The sequence below is a fragment of the Pipistrellus kuhlii genome, unplaced genomic scaffold, assembly GCF_014108245.1.
Source record: "Pipistrellus kuhlii isolate mPipKuh1 unplaced genomic scaffold, mPipKuh1.p scaffold_m20_p_84, whole genome shotgun sequence".
Lineage (NCBI taxonomy): Eukaryota > Metazoa > Chordata > Mammalia > Chiroptera > Vespertilionidae > Pipistrellus > Pipistrellus kuhlii.
This window is the reverse complement of record NW_023425589.1, coordinates 877,667-895,404: the sequence shown is the minus strand read 5'-3', so window position 1 is coordinate 895,404 and position 17,738 is coordinate 877,667. Positions and strand designations below refer to the sequence as shown.

The following is a 17,738-nucleotide window of genomic DNA, read 5'->3' as shown; positions in this document are numbered from 1 at the left end:
GTACGTGCTCCGGTGGCACGCCCTCCTCCCACAGCCCCCCCCCCCATGAGGAAAGGGCTCCTAGAACGGGGTCTGGGTCTGTAAGGCTGGGGGTGGGAGGTGGGGTCTGGCTCAGGGCGGGGGTGGTCTCGGTGGGAGGAGCTGAAGGGCCCTGTTCCGTGCCCCGTCCCTCAGGTCACCATCCTGGAGGCCTCCAACAGAATCGGGGGCCGCATCCTCACCTACCGGCATGAGAAGGGCTGGATCGCGGAGATGGGAGCCATGCGCATCCCCACGTCACACAGGTGAGGCCTGGCCCGGCTCCGGCAGGCCCTGCTCTGGGCCCAGCCTCCCAGTCCGTTCTCTTCCTCATCCCAGCCCCGCCACTGCGCCCCGGGAGTGCTCCAGCCACCAAGTCCTGCTGGACCCCTAGCTAGCCCCGCCTGGTGCCTCTGGACCCCCAGCTCTCCCCGCCGGACCCGGGTCCCTCCCCCATCCCGAGCCTTCATCCAACCCCAGTGAACGCCACCTCCCTCTCCAGACCCCGTCCCTCACCGGACTGCCCTCAGCCTTCCGGCCTGGCCCCGTTTCATTCCTGCCCCCGCTGCCCCCAAACCGGGCCCCGTTCCAGCCTCATGCCCACCCCCAAGCCCCGTCCCCAGCTGCCCTGCCCACCCCTTTCCCTCTTTAAGCCCCCACTCCCCATCGGACCGCCCAGCCTCTCCTGCTCCCTCAGGATCCTGCATGAGCTCTGCCAGAGCCTGGGGCTCAACCTCACCAGGTTCATCCAGTACGACGAGAACGCGTGGACCCAAGTGGGCGACGTGAAGCTGCGGAACTACGTGGTGGAGAAGATGCCCGAGAAGCTGGGCTACGACCTGAGCCCCCGGGAGAAGGGCCTCGCGCCCGAGGACATCTTCCAGATGGCTCTCAACAAGGTGGGGCCTGCCCCCCGCTGCCGTCCCGCCCCCTCATCGTCCCTCCGCCAGCCTTTCCTCCCCCCTCCTGCCTTCTGCTCTCCCATCGCCGGCTCTCCCACCTTTGCTTTCCCTGCAAACTCTGTCACCCCGTGTTCTCTGACCCCCTCCCCGCCCAGCACCCGCTCACTGTCCTGGACAACCTCGCCTCCTTACAGCTGTGGCTTAAACTTTGATCTGCAGCCAGATGTCTTCCAGACCCATCTCCTGAGTCCCACATCTATTCTGTTCCCCCCGGCCACACCCAGGGTTCTGATACTGAACCCCGAATCTTCCTCTAAGCCCTCTCCTACTCCCGGTTCCCCATGTCACAGTAGCCCTGGCCCCAACTTGGGCCTCACCCTCTCCTCTGGCTCCTGCCAGTCCTGCCTGGAAGACGCCTTTCCCTCCCCTTCCCCCCAGGGAACCAGGTTTATCCCTCAAGAACCAACTCCAATGCCCCCTCCTCCAGGAAGCCCTCCCTGATGCCCTCAGGGAGGAGCTGGCCTTCCCCTTCTCGGGCAGCGGCTAATTGTCCATCTCCCCTTCCAGAGGAGGGTGCCGAGTTCAGGCCATGTCTGTGTTGGCACCTCCCAGTTCAGCGAGCCTAGAAAAATGCGAGGAGATGGTGAGGGGGTGCGGGAGGAAGGGCACAGGGGAAGCCAGGTGAGCAAAGAGGGCAGAAATCAGAGGAGGCGGTGAGATGAGACTGGAGCAGAGCGGCGAGGGAGGTTAGCCAGGGGGACAGCGCAGGGTGTGGAGGTGGGAGAGCTGAGGGTGGTCTGGGCACTGGATATTGTCCTTAGAGCCAGAGCTTCCTTAAGAGATGGCGATCAGGGGCTGGTAGGGGCCTCGGATGCCAGACTGAGGAGATCAAACCCTGTGGCTGCAGGTGCTGGGAGCCCTGGGAGGCTAGGGGCAGGGGAGGGACCCCCTCAGCAGTGGCAGAAGGAATTCCACTTTCTTTTCTTCTTTTAAAAAAATATATTTTATTGATTTTTTACAGAGAGGAAGAGAGAGGGATAGAGTTAGAAACATCGATGAGAGAGAGTCATCGATGAGCTGCCTCTTGCACACCCTCTACTGGGGATTGTGCCCGCAACCAAGGTACATGCCCTTGACCGGAATCGAACCCGGGACCTTTCAGTCCTCAGGCTGATGCTCTATCCGCCGAGTCAAACCGGTTTCGGCAGGAATTCCACTTTCATCTGCGCCCTGAGTGAACCAGGAGGTAGTGGCTGGGCACAGAACGCCAGCACTGAGTGAGGCTGTCCCTGCCCGCCGGAGCCACGCCTGGGACGGAGGCAGGCGAAACGGTGCCCGCCCGGCCGAGCCTGGCAGTGCCAGGTGCCGGGGAGGGAGAGGCACCCGGACTCAGGAAGACGTCCCAGAGTGACATCTGAGCAGCAGCGGAGGGCAAGGCTGGGCACAGCACGGGCACAGGCCTGGCGGTGCGGGCACGCGTGGTGAAGGCCAGCGCCGTCCTGCCCCTCAGTGCAATGCCATCCGCTTGTTCCCTGCAGGCCGTCAACGATGTCAGGACACTGGGCTGCAAAAGGGCCATGAAGAAGTTCGACAGGCAGACACTCCTGGTGAGCAACCGCCTTCCTGTCTGAAGCCAGCACCAGCAGGCCCCGTGGCTTTGGCCCTGGGGTCAAAGGGCAGGAACCCGGAACACAGTCCCGGCGACCTCCCGGCCTGGCCATGAGGCTGGTCATGCCCCCTCTTGGGGCTTCCGTGTCCTCATCTGTCACAAGAGGAGGGGGGACCGGATCTCCAAGGTCCAGGGACCCTATTAAGCTCTCCGCACATCTCGGAACAGGGAGACGAGCTGGGAGGGACCCTGCAGGTGCAATGCCTGGGCCCTGACCTGCCCCCGTCCCCCAGCAATATCTCCTCAACGAGGGGAACCTGAGCCAGCCCGCCATCAACCTCCTGGGGGACGTGATGTCCAAGGACCGCTTCTTTGATCGCAGCTTCTTGGAGGCCCTGCGGGCCCACAGTTTCCTCAGTGATCGGCTGCGGTGAGGGGCGGGGTCTGCAGTGAGGGGGCGGGGCTGCAGTGAGGGGCGGGGCTGCTGTGAGGGGGCGGGGCCAGAGGCAAGGGGCGGGGCCTGCGGGCCAGTGGGGGAATAACAGAGTGGTGGGGCCACAATATTGGGCAGGTGGGGCTGGGAGAAGGTTGCAGCTTTTAGGGAGAAGGGGCCACGTTCATCCCCACATCCGGTGTCTGGAGGAAATGGGTAAGAAAGGTTCCAGAAGGGCGTGGCCCAGACAGAAGAGGCGGGGGTTCTTGAGTCGCCTTATTCTGTGCTTTCCAGTCCTCGGCCTTGGGGTGGGAGAGGGGCAGAAGGGAGAGGGGGGTACTTCCGGGAGGGGGTGGGATTCTCGGGGAGCAAGCAGGTGCCAGTTATGGGCCAGGAACAGAGTGTGGTTGGAGGGAGGGTACCGGGAGCGCACAGCGAGGGGCCAGCGGGCGAGAGAGCGCCCAGGTCACGCCCCCCGCCCCCCGCACCCTCCCCCCCAGGTACCGCCGCGTGGAGGGCGGCTGGGACCTGCTGCCGCGCGCCCTGCTGAGCACGCTGTCGGTGCCCATCCTGCTGCGCTCGCCGGTCGTGGCAGTGACGCAGGAGACGCGCCAGGTGCACGTGCACGTGGGGACCTGGCACCGGGCCCGGGACCAGAAGACCATGGCGGCCGACGTGGTGCTGCTGACGGCCACCGGGCCCGCGCTGCAGCGCATGAGGTTCTCGCCGCCGCTGCCCCGCAAGTGGCAGGAGGCGCTGCGCGAGCTGCACTACGAGCCGGCCATCAAGGTGTACCTGAGCTTCCGCCGGCCCTTCTGGCACGACGAGCACATCCAGGGCGGCCACTCCAACACCGACCACCCGTCGCGCGTGATCATCTACCCGTCGCCAGGGGAGGGCTCGCTGCTGCTGGCCTCGTACACGTGGGGGGATGCCACGGCCCCGTTCGCGGGCCTGAGCACGGAAGACACGCTGCACCTGGCCCTGGAGGACGTGGCGGCGCTGCACGGGCCCATCGTGTACCGGCTCTGGGACGGCACCGGCGTGGTCAAGCGCTGGGCAGAGGACCCGTACAGCCACGGCGCCTTCGTGGTGCAGCCGCCCACGCTCTGGCGCGCCAAGGAGGGCTGGGAGGAACTGGACTGGGCGGTCCCCTACGGGCGCATCCACTTCGCCGGGGAGCACACCGCCTACCCGCACGGCTGGATGGAGACAGCCGTCAAGTCCGCGCTGCGCGCTGCGCTAACCATCAACGGCCAGAGGCTCCGCCAGGCCGGCAGCCAGGAGGAGTCCGTGTGCGGGGAGGAGTCTGTGCGCGGCGAGGAGGCTCGGCACACGGAGGCGGCTCGGCACACGGAGGCTCCGCCCCGGGAGAAGTCCCTGCACATGGAGGACGAGGAGACCGTGCGCATGACCGAGGGCCTCGTGGACTGCCAGCCCGTGGGCAAGTCTCAAAGGGCGAAGACCATCAACCCTTCAACCCTGCCCGGGACGGCCACTCCCAGCGCCAACAGCCAGATGACGGGGCATTAAATTATTTTCAGAAAAAGCCTGTGGTCCTGCCGCGTCCCTGGCTCAGTCGCCTCCCCACTTTGCTTTGAGCAAAGCCATGCGCCCAGGGGAGAAGGGGCTCCGCCTTCTCCGGGGGAGGACGACGCTGCTTCCCTCCCCTGGTCCATGTGGGGCTCGATGCCAGTCACAAAGGCCAGGCCAACAGTGGATCAAACACGAGTTTATTTTCCTCAAGTACCACAAAGCTGGGAGGCAGGTCCTCAGTGTACGAGCAGCTCTGTAGGCCCTTCCGTCCCAGTTATGTCCAGGCTGCACCCCAGCACCCCATCCTCACTCCTCCCAAAGCCCCAAACTCAGGCCTGCCTCCCCAAGCCCCCTCCCCCACACCACTCATCCCCAAGGGACCTCCTCCTAAGTCTCATTGGCCGGGGTTGGGGTCCACGTCAAACACCTGCTCTGCAGGGTGGTCAGAGGGAGCACGCACCATCCCTGCCCTCCCTACACCTACAGGAGCCCACGGGGCACGGAAATGTCAGTTAATGAAGCCGGAAATCAGGAGGCGGGGAGGCAAGGCGGAGCCCCGCCCCTCTGCTGGCTCCACCCCCAGCCGGGGCGTGGCCACGGCGGAGCGGTAAAGTGCGGTGCCAGGGGCAGGCTCAGCCAGGCCGGCCCGCCCGCCCCCTAGGAGCCCACGCCGTCCTCTTCCTCCTCCGGCAGGATCTCCAGGCTGCTGTCGGGCTGCGCAGCCGGGTCCGCGGGGAGCGGCGGGGCCGGCGGGGTGCGGGTGGGCGACAGCGGCAGCGGGGAGGCGGGCGGCGAGGGGCTGTGCGGCGCTGCGGGCGGGGCCAGGCCCAGGACCTCCTGCACGTTGTGGGGCAGCTCCTGGAGGTCGGGAGGAAGCCAGGTCAGGAGTCTGAGGGGCGGGAGCGGGGCTGTTGGGAAGGGGGGACTCACCGTGCAGGCGGTCAGCTGCCGGTAGAGGGCCTCGGCCCTGGTCAGTACGTCCTCCACGCTCAGCTTCATGGTCAGCTCGTTGATGTGCTGGGGGAAGGGGGAAGGGGGCTGAGTCAGGCCCGCCTCCAGCCCTCAACCCGCACCTCCAGAGCGCCCACTGTGCCACCCACCGGAGGGAAGACAGCCAGGCTGGCCCTCTTGGGCTCACAGTGTAGCTGGGGGTCAGGGGCGGTCACCTCTCCCAGGCTTCTTGAGATGCAGGATCAGGAAGGGAAAGAGCGCTGAGCTCCCCCAGTGGCCTGGCCGCGGGTTGGGGTGCTGGGGAGCCCACACACACAGACCAGGGGCTCCGTGAGGGCAGGGCAGGGCCAGGGAGGGGGCCCTGGTTTCAGGGCCGCCCTGCTCGGAGCTAATCCACTCTCAACAATCCTGTTTTGAGTCCCGACTACTGCAAAGACCCGAGTTCCCTTCTGGCCGCTGGGTCCCGTCTGGCAGGTCAGGACGGGCAGGGGCCTCACCTTGAGGATCTCATTGGAGCCGAAGCCGGAGAGCATGAGGGTGTCCCGCTCCATGTCCAGGATGGCGCAGGCCACCAGCAGGTGCAGGTTGGGGCCCGGGAGCCCTGTCCACAGCACCTAGGAGCCGGAGGGAGGGTCGCAGGCCAGCCTCCGCCTGCGGTCCTACCCAGGCCTGCCCCTGCCCTGCCCGCCTCCCACAGCCCCCACCCAGGCCCTGCCCGCCTCCCACAGCCCCCACCCAGGCCCTGCCCGCCTCCCACAGCCCCCACCCAGGCCCTGCCCGCCTCCCACAGCCCCCACCCAGGCCCGGACCACCTCCCACAGCCCCCACCCAGGCCCTGCCCGCCTCCCACAGCCCCCACCCAGGCCGGCGGCCCACCTCCCACAGCCCCCACCCAGGCCCGGACCACCTCCCACAGCCCCCACCCAGGCCCGGCCCGCCTCCCACAGCTCCACCCAGGCCCGGCCCGCCTCCCACAGCCCCCACCCAGGCCCGGCCCGCCTCCCACAGCCCCCACCCAGGCCTGAGGCCCACCTCCCACAGCCCCCACCCAGGCCCGGCCCACCTCCCACAGCCCCCACCCAGGCCCTGCCCACCTCCCACAGCCGAAGAACGTCCGGGAAGGGGAACTCCCTCTTGAACCAGATGAGCAGCCACCGGAAGCAGAAGCAGAGAGAGCCAGAGTCCTGGGAGTCTGGAGGAGGACAGCGTGGAGGGTGGTGCAAGCTCACGGCCAGTGCCCGCCCCGTTCTCATCGGCAGTGTGCCCGTCCGGCCGCCAAGGACCGGCTGTGAGACCCCGCCAGCCGCCCAGCGGGGGAGCTCCGGGCTGAGGCAGGAAGGCTGTGTCCACAGGACCCTCCCCTCCCGCCTCCGAACCCGGCGAAGGGACAGGGAGACCCCGCGCCGGGCGAGGCGTCCATGTCTCCCACTCGCACACGGAGGGAGGGACAGGGAGACCCGGCGCCGGGGGAGGCGTGAGGAAACGTCGAGCAGACACGGAAATGGGTATAACTTCCAGGAAAGTAGCGGTGGGGACAGGCGTTTCAAAAGCTGTAAAAACATGGACTGCCCGAGATACAACTTCACTCCCTGGAATTTTACCTAAAGAAATTACCCAGACTATCTGTCACGATGAAAAACTACAAATGGCCAAAAGTGGTTTGGCTCAGTGGATAGAGCGTCGGCCTGCGGACTGAAAGGTCCCAGGTTCGATTCCGGCCAAGGGCATGTACTTAGGTGGGGGCACATCCCCAGTGGAGGGTGTGCAAGAGGCAGCTGATCGATGATTCTCTCTTGTCATTGTTTCTGACTCTCTATAAAAAAATCAATAAAACATATTAATTAAAAAAAAAGAAAGAAAGAAAAACTACTAATGTGCAGGTCAGGTCCAATCTGCTCTCGTACATCATCTTAAACCAGTAAGAGGAACAGAACGCTGTGCGGCCCATACAAGCGATGGCTCGGAACATTTTTAATCGCCCTGCCGGGCTGGCTCACTTGGCTGGGTGTCATCCTGTGCACCAAAAAGGTTGCTGGTTCGAGTCCCAGGCAGGACACATGCCCAGGTTGCAGGCTCAGTCCCTGGCAGGGGGCTTGCAGGAGGCAGCCAATCAAGGTTTTGCTCAACACCTATGTTTCTCGCTCTTTCCCTCTCCCTTTCTCTCTCTCTTGAAAAACAAAGTCAGTGAGAAAATCTTTAAAAGAAACTTTTTTGTTGCCGTTATTCCTTACCTGAGGAAATATATTTTTTCCATAGATTTTTTTGAGAGTGGAAGGGAGGAGGAGAGACAGAGAAACATTGATGTGAGAGAGACATCCGTTGGTTGCCTCCCACACTCACCCGACTGGGGCTGGGGATCAAGCCTGTGCCCGTCCGGCTGGGGCCAAAAGAACTTTTTTTTTTTTTTAAAGCCCGCAACCTGGGCATGTGCCCTTGACCGAAATCGAACCCAGGACCCTTCAGGCCACAGGCCGACGCTCCATCCACTGAGCCAAACCGGCCAGGGCCACCAAAAGAAACTGTTAATGACACAGAGGCAGCTCATGTCCGGTGTCTCCAGCCTCGCTTCCTTCCAATTCATCCCCCTCCCAAGGGGAGCCCACACTTCAGGGAAGAAATACCCGGAAGTTAACTTATCGTCTGCGCCAAACGAATACTACTCCCAACAGCAACTTGTTTTCTTCCTTTTATCTGAATTTCCTGCACTTTTCTACACTGAACAAACACCAGGAAACACTTTCAGGCCGGAATGCAGCAGCCCCAGTGCCAGGCGTCCAGAGAACCAGTGACCAAGCCCGGGTTCAAGGCAGGTGGAGCTCGGACGGGCTCGGAGGGAATCGGAACACCTGCACTGCGCGGTTTGCTCCAAGCCCAGCCCCGCTCTCACAGATGTTTCTCTTTTTAGGATCAGGACCAAACGGACACCGCCTGTGGCTGCTCACTCCCGGAGACGCCTGTCCCCGCCGCCCTGCCCCGCACCAGACCCGCACGTACCCAGGAAGTCGCAGAGCGGCGGGTCCAGCACCCGGAGCAGCAGCAGCAGCTGCCCGAGCTGCCGCTTCATGGTCTCCTGGCTCTCCTCGAAGTTGCCGTGCTGCGGGGGAGGCAGCGGGCATCGCACCCCGTCCGTCCGCCCACCCGGGCGCCCGCCCCGCCCCGCCCCGCCCCACGCCTCACCACGAGCTCCATGAAGCCACAGAAACACCAGAAGGCGTCCACCTCGTTCTGGACGACGTAGAGGATCGGGGAGAGGAGGTCGCTCATGCCCTGGACGTAGCCTGTGGGGACAGGTGGTCAGGCGGGCCCGGGCCCGGCCCCCAGGGCGCCCCCCCCGCCCCGCGGGCACCCACCGAGGTCGAAGTGGTACATGCAGTAGGTGAGCAGGATGTCGTTCAGCAGGCCCAGCCCCGGGTTCTCGGGCCCCTCATAGAACTTGTTGGTCCTGTCTGTGCGGCTCACGTCTCTCTCTGCGGGGACAGGGGCAGGGCAGAGGGGAGGACGCTGTGGGGGCCCCATCCCTGCCGGCCACCGGCCACAGCCCCGTCCCCTCTCCCCTCGCAGGTGTGGGCCAGTCCCCGACCACCTGACACTGGAGTGAGGTCTGCGTCACGCCAGCCGCACCCTCTGGCACCACGGTTACCAGCCGGGCACGGACGGGAAACTGAGGCCCAGGGTAAAATCACTTGCCAGATCTCACGGTGCGTATGTGGCAGAGCCTGGCTCTCCTCCCTCTCCCCGGCCTGCCCTGGCCCCTTGGCCCTGCTCACGGCATCCCCCTCGGTGCCCTCACCCTGCTCCTGGGGAGGCGGGGCTCCCCGGCCCCCAACCCACCGATGAGGCTGCGGTATCCGTGCAGCAGCGAGTTTCTCCGCTCCTGCTCGGGGCTCACCGACTTCCACTGCAGCTTCATCCGGAAATACTCATCCCTGAGGGCAGGCGCGGGCTGTGTGAGGCGCCTGCCGCCTCCTCAGCCCGGTCACCACCCCAGAGCCCTCTCTGACCTGGCAGACCCCCCCCGAACCCGCTGTGGGCTCTGGTGGAAGGTCTGACCACCACCGGGTGGGGACCAGGACGCACAGCAGGGGCACAATATGTACAAGGAACCAGGAGAGGCGCTCGCAGCTTAGGAAGCAAAGCAGCCACCATGGAGGCAGGGTGGCCCCAGGACAAGCCAGGGGAGGGACAGGCCCAGCCCCTCTGCCCGTCTCCCCGTGCACAGGTGCTGCCAATCCGGGCCTGGGCCTGGGCCCGGTGCCAGCGCCCTGCTGGCCGATCAGAGCCGCCATCGCCATCGGCGGGGTGCGGGCCTGGGCGGGTCACTCACGTCTTCTTCCGCACGTGCGCCTTGTGCTCCTCGGCGGAGCCCCCCCAGCTGAGGTAGCCCAGGAGGAACTTCCAGGCCTCTCGCCTCAGGCCGGGGCTCAGACCCTGGGGGCGGGGCGGCAGGAGCTCAGAGGGGGCCCGGGGCCACCCGCCGGCCAGCCCAGCCCCCACAAGCCCAGCACTCACCCCGGAGAAGATCCGGGCTCTCAGCTCGGGGACCTGCTGCAGGCGGCCCTCGGGGCCCACGTGGCCGGCCCACTCCTGCTCCGTGACCGGGGGCGCCCGCTCCACGGCCGGCCGCGGCCCCAGCTCCACCTGCGGACGCCACGGGGAGCCCGTCTGTGGACCCCACAGCCCCCTACCCGCATCCGGGCCACCCCGAGTCACTGCAGCCCCTCTTAGCTCAACAGCCGGTTACTGTTCGGGGGGAGGAAAACACTCCGCCTGGTCAGGGACAGTCACCCCAAGTCTGAAGGGCCCCCGTAACAGCCAGCACCAGGAGCACAGGCTGCGGGCGGTGCGTTACTGTCACCCTCCTCTGGAGCCGAGCTGAGGCTGGGAAATGCAGGCCCAGGGCCAAGGTGACAGCGTAGAATGGGGTCGCCGCTACTCACACAGGAAATGACCTCGAACCCCGGCTCGGGCTCCTCGTCGGGGCCCGGGTGCAGGTCGCGGGGGGCGCCCTCCGGGTGCGGCTGCAGGGCGCCCCGGAAGAAGTTGGTCACGCGGGAGAAGCTGTTGAAGGTGGTGGAGTAGGGGTCCTGGAGGAAGCGCTGGGGACAGGGGGGCTGGTCACACTCCGCCCGCCCGCCCGGCCGCCAACCCTCCAGGCACAGCCCCCTCTGGGCACCACCGGGCCCCGGGCACAGCCCCCCTCCGGGCACAGCCCCCTCTGGGCACCACCGGGCCCCGGGCACAGCCCCCCTCCGGGCACAGCCCCCTCTGGGCACCACCGGGCCCCGGGCACAGCCCCCCTCCGGGCACAGCCCCCTCTGGGCACCACCGGGCCCCGGGCACAGCCCCCCTCCGGGCACAGCCCCCTCTGGGCACCACCGGGCCCCGGGCACAGCCCCCCTCCGGGCACAGCCCCCTCTGGGCACCACCGGGCCCCGGGCACAGCCCCCCTCCGGGCACAGCCCCCTCTGGGCACCACCGGGCCCCGGGCACAGCCCCCCTCTGGGCACAGCCCCCTCTGGGCACCACCGGGCCCCGGGCACAGCCCCCCTCCGGGCACAGCCCCCTCTGGGCACCACCGGGCCCCGGGCACAGCCCCCCTCTGGGCACCACCGGGCCCCGGGCACAGCCCCCCTCCGGGCACAGCCCCCTCTGGGCACCACCGGGCCCCGGGCATAGCCCCCCTCCGGGCACAGGCCCCCTCTGGGCACCACCGGGGAGCCCCGGGCACAGCCCCCCGCCGGGCCCGGGGCACAGCCCCCCTCCGGGCACAGCCCCCTCTGGGCACCACCGGGCCCCGGGCACAGCCCCCCTCCAGGCACAGGCCCCCCCCCCCGGGCACAGCCCCCCTCGGGGCACAGGCCCCCCCCGGGCACCGCCCCCTCCGGGCACAGCCCCCTTCCGGGCACCGCTGGCCGGGCACAGCCCCCCTCCGGGCACAGCCCCCCTCAGGGCACCGCTCCCCCCTCAGGGCACAGCCCCCTCCGGGCACCGCCGGCCGGGCACTCACCGACACCACGTTGGAGCTGTCCTGGTCGAAGAGCTGCAGGTGGTGGAAGGAGCTGGACAGCGCGGAGGAGTCGTGCGGGAAGACGAGGTAGAGGCGGGAGTCCTGTGGGGAGCTGGGGGGGCGCACAGGGAGCGGCCTGCAGTGTCCCGCCGCCTCCGGGCGCAGGGCCCCACGCTACTGGGAGCTCCCCCGTCCCGGCCGAGGCCGCAGCTGGACCCCGGGGTGGGCACGGCCTGGGCGGGTGGGGCCTTCCCCCTCCCTGTCAGGGGACGGAGGTCTGTCTGTCTGTCCACCCGCTGCCGGCCGGGCTGGGGGGAAGCGGACCGGGCTCTCCAGCTCCTGGGCCCGGGCCTGCCTGACACCAACCCTTGGACGTAACGGTTCCTCCGGCCAGGCAGTCCCTCTTCCTGCCTTTCCCCGGTTTGAGTTCCGCCCCTCGGAGGGCCCGCAGCCGCAGCGGGCCTGGCGAAGGGCTGCTCACCTGGCCAGCAGCAGGTAGCGGCTGAGGACGCGGAGCAGGGCGCGGGTGCCCCCGCGGTGGAAGTGCAGGGCGGGCAGGGAGCCCCCGGCCTGGGTCACCAGCACCAGGTAGGCCCAGCTGAGGCCCGGCTTGGAGCGGCGGACGGACTTGAGCTCCCCCAGGCTCACCCAGAAGGCCCAGGAGTCGCGGGGGCAGCTGGGCTCGGCACCTGGGGGTGGCACCGCGTCGGGAGGTGTGGGCAGCCAGAGGGGCACCCGTCCTGAGCCCAGGGGGACAGCCCCAGGCCCCACCGCGGGGAGCTCTGCGTCACCTCACGTTTCCACGGAAACACAGACAAGATGTGAGCAGAGCCCAGCCCGGGGCCATGTGCCTGCTGCAGGCGGGCTCCCTGTCGCCCTCGGTCCGCCCCTGCCCTGTCACCTCCCTCTCCTCACTCAGACCCCACCCTGGAGCCACTGGCCCCCCCCCACCCACTCTCCTGGGACTGGAAGGCAGGGCTGGGTGGCCATCTTGACTATGGGCAGTGAAGCCCACGGCGCCATGACAACAGAGGTGTCACCATCTGCCCCCCCACTCGGGGTACCAGCTCAGCCTACCCCTGGAGGGCTCTGGGCGGCAGGGCCGGGGCCGCACAGTGCTGATGACGGCCCAGTCGGGTTCATAGCCGGGGTCAAAGGTTGGCTCGTCCTCAGAGGCGCAGGAGTCCCCTCCACTGGCATCCTTGGGGAAAGGGGGAAAGAGAGAGGGGCCATGAGGCTCTCCTGGAAGTAGCCACGTTGAACAAGGAGGGAAACTGAGACACAAAGAAGGCGCTGAGGACTGGGACAGGGCCAGGACCCATGCCAGGTCTCCTGGTGGCTCGCCAGGAGCAGGTGGTCCAGCGGGGCAGCTCGGTGTGACTGCTGAGGCCTCAGTGCAGGAAGCGGGCAGAGCTCACGAGGGCAACCCCAGGCAAACCACCTCAGATCCGCGTGCCCACCAGGCCGGCTGTGCCCACCAGGCCGGCTGTGCCCACCAGGCCGCTGTGCCCACCAGGCCGGCTGTGCCCACCAGGCCGCTGTGCCCACCAGGCCGCTGTGCCCACCAGGCCGGCTGTGCCCACCAGGCCGCTGTGCCCACCAGGCCGGCTGTGCCCACCAGGCCGGCTGTGCCCACCAGGCCGCTGTGCCCACCAGGCCGGCTGCGCCCACCAGGCCGCTGTGCCCACCAGGCCGGCTGTGCCCACCAGGCCGCTGTGCCCACCAGGCCGCTGTGCCCACCAGGCCGCTGTGCCAAAGGCGATGCTGCAGGGGGGTGGGGGGCGGGCAGCAGCCGCAGGGGAAAGTCTGCAGTTCCTCTAAGGGTGAGACGTGGATTACCGTGTGACCCAGCACCTCCGCTCCTCGGCATGACCCCGTGAGAAGCGAATATAAATGTCCATGCGAGAGCACGGACATCAGTCCGGAAAGCCAGGAAGTGCCCACCACCAGTGCCCACCAGCTGGTGAGGAGCCACAGCGTCGGAGCCACACGACAGAGCATCGCTCAGCGATGAAAAGGAGCCACGCTCCGGTCCACAGACAAACCACTAAAGCACCCGCAGGAACGGAAGCCAGACACACAGGACCGCGGTCTGTGATTCCCTCTCCAGGAGGCGTCAGAGCGGGCAGGTCTGGGCACCGAGGGGAGTGGAGGCTGCCAGGAGCTGGGACGGAGGAGGGGGAGCGGCTGCGGACAGCTGGAGGGTTTCTGTGGGGCATGGCGGACTGTTCAGAATTGGACCCCGGCTATGGCTGCAAAATCCCACCGATTCATGCACGTCGAAAGTCTTAAATTCTATCATAAAACTGAGCTTGTGGTAAATTCTATCTCGATAAAGGAAAAAAGGAGGTGGCTCACAGGTATGAGAATAACGTGAGGGGTGACGTTAGGACCATGGCGACATGAGGGCCCCCTGGTCTCCCCTGGAAGGCGGATTGCTCCCCGCAGGGAGGCGTCGGAGGCGGGTGAGATGGAAGGATGGAAGGACGGGGAGGAGGGGAGGAAGAGGAGCCGAGATGGGCCGTGGAGGTGGGTCTCAGGAGCAGGGAGGAGTCTGGCGGCCCCTGCACTCCCTGCAGGCCAAGGTGCAGACACAGGTGTGTTCCCTGCCAGCACAGTCAGGACCTGCTGCTGCTGCAGCCGAGCCCAGTGACCCAGTCACAGTATTTGGCAGCCACGACTGCCAAACAGGAAAACAAAGCCACAAGCTGGCCGCCTCCCCGCCGAGAGCCAGAGGCTGTAGCATTGAGCATCAGGCTATGGAGCACTTTATCTGCAGTGGGGAGGCCCATGGCTGATGTGGCTCGGTTGGCTGGGCATCGTTCTGTGCACTGAAAGGTGGCCAGTTCGATTCCCGGTCAGAGCACCTGCCGGGGATTGCAGACTTGATCACCTCGAGGTGCAGGAGGCAGCCAATCGATCTCTCCCTCGCATTTAATTTTTTCTTCTCCTTCTCTCTTCCTCTCTCTCTAAAAATCATTAAAAAATATATATATGTTTTTTATTGATTTCTTACAGAGAAGAAAGAAGAGGGATAGAGAGTTAGAAACGTCAACGAGAGAGAAACATCTATTCAGCTGCCTCCTGCACACTCCCCTCTGGGGATGTGCCTGAAACCAAAGTACATGCACTTGACCAAAATCAAACCTGGGACCCTTGAGTCCACTGAGCCAAACCGGTCAGGGCCTAAAAATCAAATTTAAAAAAAATCAAAAGAAAAAAAAAAGAGATAGAGAGAGGGAGAGAGAGAGAAATAAGCATCTTTCCCTGAGCAGGAGGCGCACACTGTGGCTAACCCCAGTGATGGGTGGAGATAGGTGAGGCAGCTGAGGTCGGGCTGCTGCCGTTACTGGGAGGACAAACCTCAGCCACACCAGCTGGCCTCTCCCACGTCACTCCGCCCCCACCCATCACAGCTGTACCGCTGGCAGCATCTGCTGCAGGGGACAGCGCTGGGATTGCATGGGTCTGGGGAACCCCACCGCCACATTCCCCCCCAGAGGGGTGCCCTGAGACAGAGAAGACCCGTCAGAGGTGGTGCCCGTTCTGAGCAATCCTGAGAAAAAAGAACAAAGCCAAAAGCATCACACTCCCTGACTTTGGATTATACCACAAAGAGACAATAATCAAAACAGTACGGTGCTGGCAGTAAAACAGATACACAAACCAATGGAACAGAACTGCGATCCCAGACATAAAGACACATGTATGTGAGCAAATAATTTTGACAAAGGAGCCAAAACACATCCAATGGAGAAAAGAAATCCTCTTCAATGAATTGCGCTGGGAAAATTAGAAAGCCTCAAGCAAAAGAATGAAACTTGACTGTTATCTGTTATCTGTCACCATATGCAAAAATTAACTCAAAATGGGTCAAAGACCTATATATAAGACCTAAAAACTACATTTCCCAGGATCCCTTGAAGCTAGAGTGCCGAACACAAGATAGATTAAGATCTGGAAAGTGGGAATTAGGTGAGGGCAACTTCCTGCCACCTGGGCCATGTTTGGCTGATGAGCGAGGAGGAGAGGCATCTGTCTTCACCTTCCTGTTCGCAGAGGCAGCTGGGCAGCGGGGGGCCAGTCACTCGCTTTATAGCAGCGCTGATGACTGTCCTTGGACTCCACAGCTCCAGTGCTGTCCCCTTTGCCCTCGTTTGGCAGCGGTGGCGGCCCTCGCAGGTGAGTCATTGCCATTCCTCCCACCCTGGGGAATCCCGCCAGCCTCCGCTTCTCTGCACGCCGCCCTTGCTGCTGACGTAACTGGAGACTAACTCCTGCCCAGCCGGTGGGTTTGCCATTTGGAAGTAGTGCCAAGGACAACAGTATTCTCTAGAACACTCAGACTGCCTTCCAGGTTGGTGACAAATGCAAAACCCTGGTCGCTTCTGCCCCAACTCCCTGGGTGGCCGGTGCCTGTGATCGCCATTTTACCCGGTCATTTGGTTTTTTACAGAGCGGAAGGGAGAGGGATTGAGAGTTAGAAACATCGATCGGCTACCTCTGCACACCTCCTACCGGGGATGTGCCCGCAACCAAGGTACATGCCCTTGACCGGAATCGAACCTGGGACCCCGAGTCCTCAGGCCGATGCTCTATCCACCAGCGTCCTTGGGTCCAAACACAAGTTCCAACAACCTCCTGGCTTTTCTAACCTCGGAAAAGGGGCTTCCTCTCACTGCCTCAATGTCTCAGAAACAGAATGGTGATGAGGGCGTAGGCAGGGCCTGGGCGGGACTGGTGTCTGGGTGCCCGCACCAGCCAGCACAGGGCCTGGCGAGAAGCCCTGGGAGACACTTACTGAGGTCCTGACCTGGGGACCACGGAAGGGGGGCCACGGAGGGGGCGAGTAGCCTGGTCAGGTCCTGTTCCCTCCACGGACGTGCGGGCAGGGCCGCCCCAAGGTAACGCCACACGTCAGGTGCTTATGGGCCAACAACCCTGCAACCCCAATCCACAGGCCCAGTTGTGTCTTGTGTTGGCAGGGCACCCCCCAGGGGCAAAGGGGGTACAGGGGCAGCCTGTCCTCATGGCCATGAGCCTGCTTTTTTCCGTGGATGGGCATCTTCAGCCTCATTTCAGGAAATCAAACAGGCCTGGGACTGTACACAGCACTTTCGATGCCATTCACTTCCCGGGCCCAGGAAAATGCCGGTGGAGAAGGGGCCAGCGAGGGAAGCCTACCTTCTTGGAGAAGAGCATTTGGGTGGCATCTCCAGCCTCCTCCACCGGAGCCCAGGACAGAAGGACGTCATTGTCCTGAGGGAGGGAGGGAAAGGTTAGAGGAGCTCCCCTCCTGTCTCTTTCCAAACTATATCGTCAAACTTCTTCCCCGTTTTATGCTTTCAGCTTAACAAAGCCTTGCCTCTCTCCAGTACCCCCATCCCTCACCCCCCCATCTTCCTAAGGGCTCATCGCTGACAACTAGATGGTACTCCGACAGATGCAGCCTCCATCCCGCTCCGGGCCTGCCCGGGCCCTGCTCCCTTCCGGCCCACCTTCTCCACAACGCGGACGACGCCGGCGATGAGGGAGTCCGGGTCTTGATGCTTCTTGGCACTGGTGTGCAGGTACACGCCGCCCTTCTCAAACACCACCTGCGGAAGGGGACCAGTGAGGGCGGGGCCCAGGGCCGAACGACAACCGAGGGGCGGGGCTCAGAAGGGAGCCAATGGGAGCGGACCTGGGGCGGGGCTATTCTCTGGTGGGCGGGGCCCGAGAGTGGCGAATCGCAAATACCAACAAACCAGCGAGGCGTCCGGCCGTCAGTCGGGGGGGAAGAGAAGGGGTCGGGGGTCCTGGGGTGTGAGGGAGGGAGGAGGTCTGGATTCCAAAAGGGGCGGGGCCTACACGAGCGTCTCAGCAGCCAGGGGCAGGGCCAGAGATAAGGGTCTTCCCCAGGGCAGAGGCGGGGAGGGCGACAGCGTTATCGTTATCGGGGAATGGTGTCTGGGCTGGGGAACGGCCGGCTCCCGGAGCGCGGCACGGCCGGACGGAGAAGCCGCCCAGCGGAGGGGGCATTCCCTCTGGACAGACGCGAAAGGCCTCCGCAGAGCTTACCCGGTAACCGGCTCCCTCCATAGCCGCGGCCGAGGACCCGCTGACCCGCTCCCTCCTATTCCGGGTCAATGTGCTGTCACGTCCGGATAGGAGACTCCCCTCAAATCCCGGAGAGTGGTAGCGCCCTTGCCTGTCCTAGGAGAGGAGTGGGTGTAACTATTTTCCTACACGGGGTGGCTGAACTCGAACCACGAGAGTTTCAGTCACGAGGGTTTCAGGCCT

The 17,738-nt window shown here is 64.9% G+C and overlaps 2 protein-coding genes across 7 annotated transcripts in view; one reads left to right on the top strand and one right to left on the bottom strand.

The window, feature by feature from the left end:
- IL4I1 (interleukin 4 induced 1) overlaps window positions 1-17,738 on the top strand; it is a 53,161-nt gene that overhangs the window by 31,791 nt on the left and 3,632 nt on the right. For 5 of the 6 annotated variants that reach the window (XM_045577144.1, XM_045577142.1, XM_045577141.1 and 2 more), the window contains 5 exons: window positions 175-284; window positions 716-917; window positions 2,459-2,527; window positions 2,823-2,959; window positions 3,463-4,508. In XM_045577144.1, the coding sequence (XP_045433100.1) occupies window positions 175-284; window positions 716-917; window positions 2,459-2,527; window positions 2,823-2,959; window positions 3,463-4,495 (1,551 nt within the window). In that variant the 3' untranslated portion in view covers window positions 4,496-4,508. Of the gene's footprint in view, window positions 1-174; window positions 285-715; window positions 918-2,458; window positions 2,528-2,822; window positions 2,960-3,462; window positions 4,509-17,738 lie in introns of those variants that run through there. The other variant, XM_045577146.1, reaches the window with a different exon arrangement.
- On the bottom strand, window positions 4,679-17,686 carry TBC1D17 (TBC1 domain family member 17). Its single transcript, XM_036425724.2, has 17 exons — window positions 17,517-17,686; window positions 16,955-17,053; window positions 16,641-16,715; window positions 12,534-12,657; window positions 11,938-12,145; window positions 11,457-11,568; window positions 10,387-10,545; window positions 9,959-10,087; window positions 9,774-9,877; window positions 9,281-9,375; window positions 8,800-8,916; window positions 8,627-8,727; window positions 8,444-8,543; window positions 6,544-6,641; window positions 5,947-6,063; window positions 5,429-5,515; window positions 4,679-5,356 (listed from the first exon to the last, which is right to left on the bottom strand). The coding sequence occupies exons 1-17, from the start codon at window positions 17,535-17,537 to the stop codon at window positions 5,156-5,158; spliced, it is 1,947 nt and encodes a 648-aa protein (XP_036281617.1). The 5' UTR covers window positions 17,538-17,686; the 3' UTR covers window positions 4,679-5,155.

Coding starts and splice junctions, on each gene's coding strand:
- TBC1D17 (XM_036425724.2), bottom strand. CDS start 17,537: ATGGAGGGAGCCGGTTACCGG. Junction 17,054..17,516: donor TGGAGGGAGCCGGTTACCGG/GTAAGCTCTGCG, acceptor CCCCTTCCGCAG/GTGGTGTTTGAGAAGGGCGG. Junction 6,642..8,443: donor GCCGCTCTGCGACTTCCTGG/GTACGTGCGGGT, acceptor GTCCTCCTCCAG/ACTCCCAGGACTCTGGCTCT.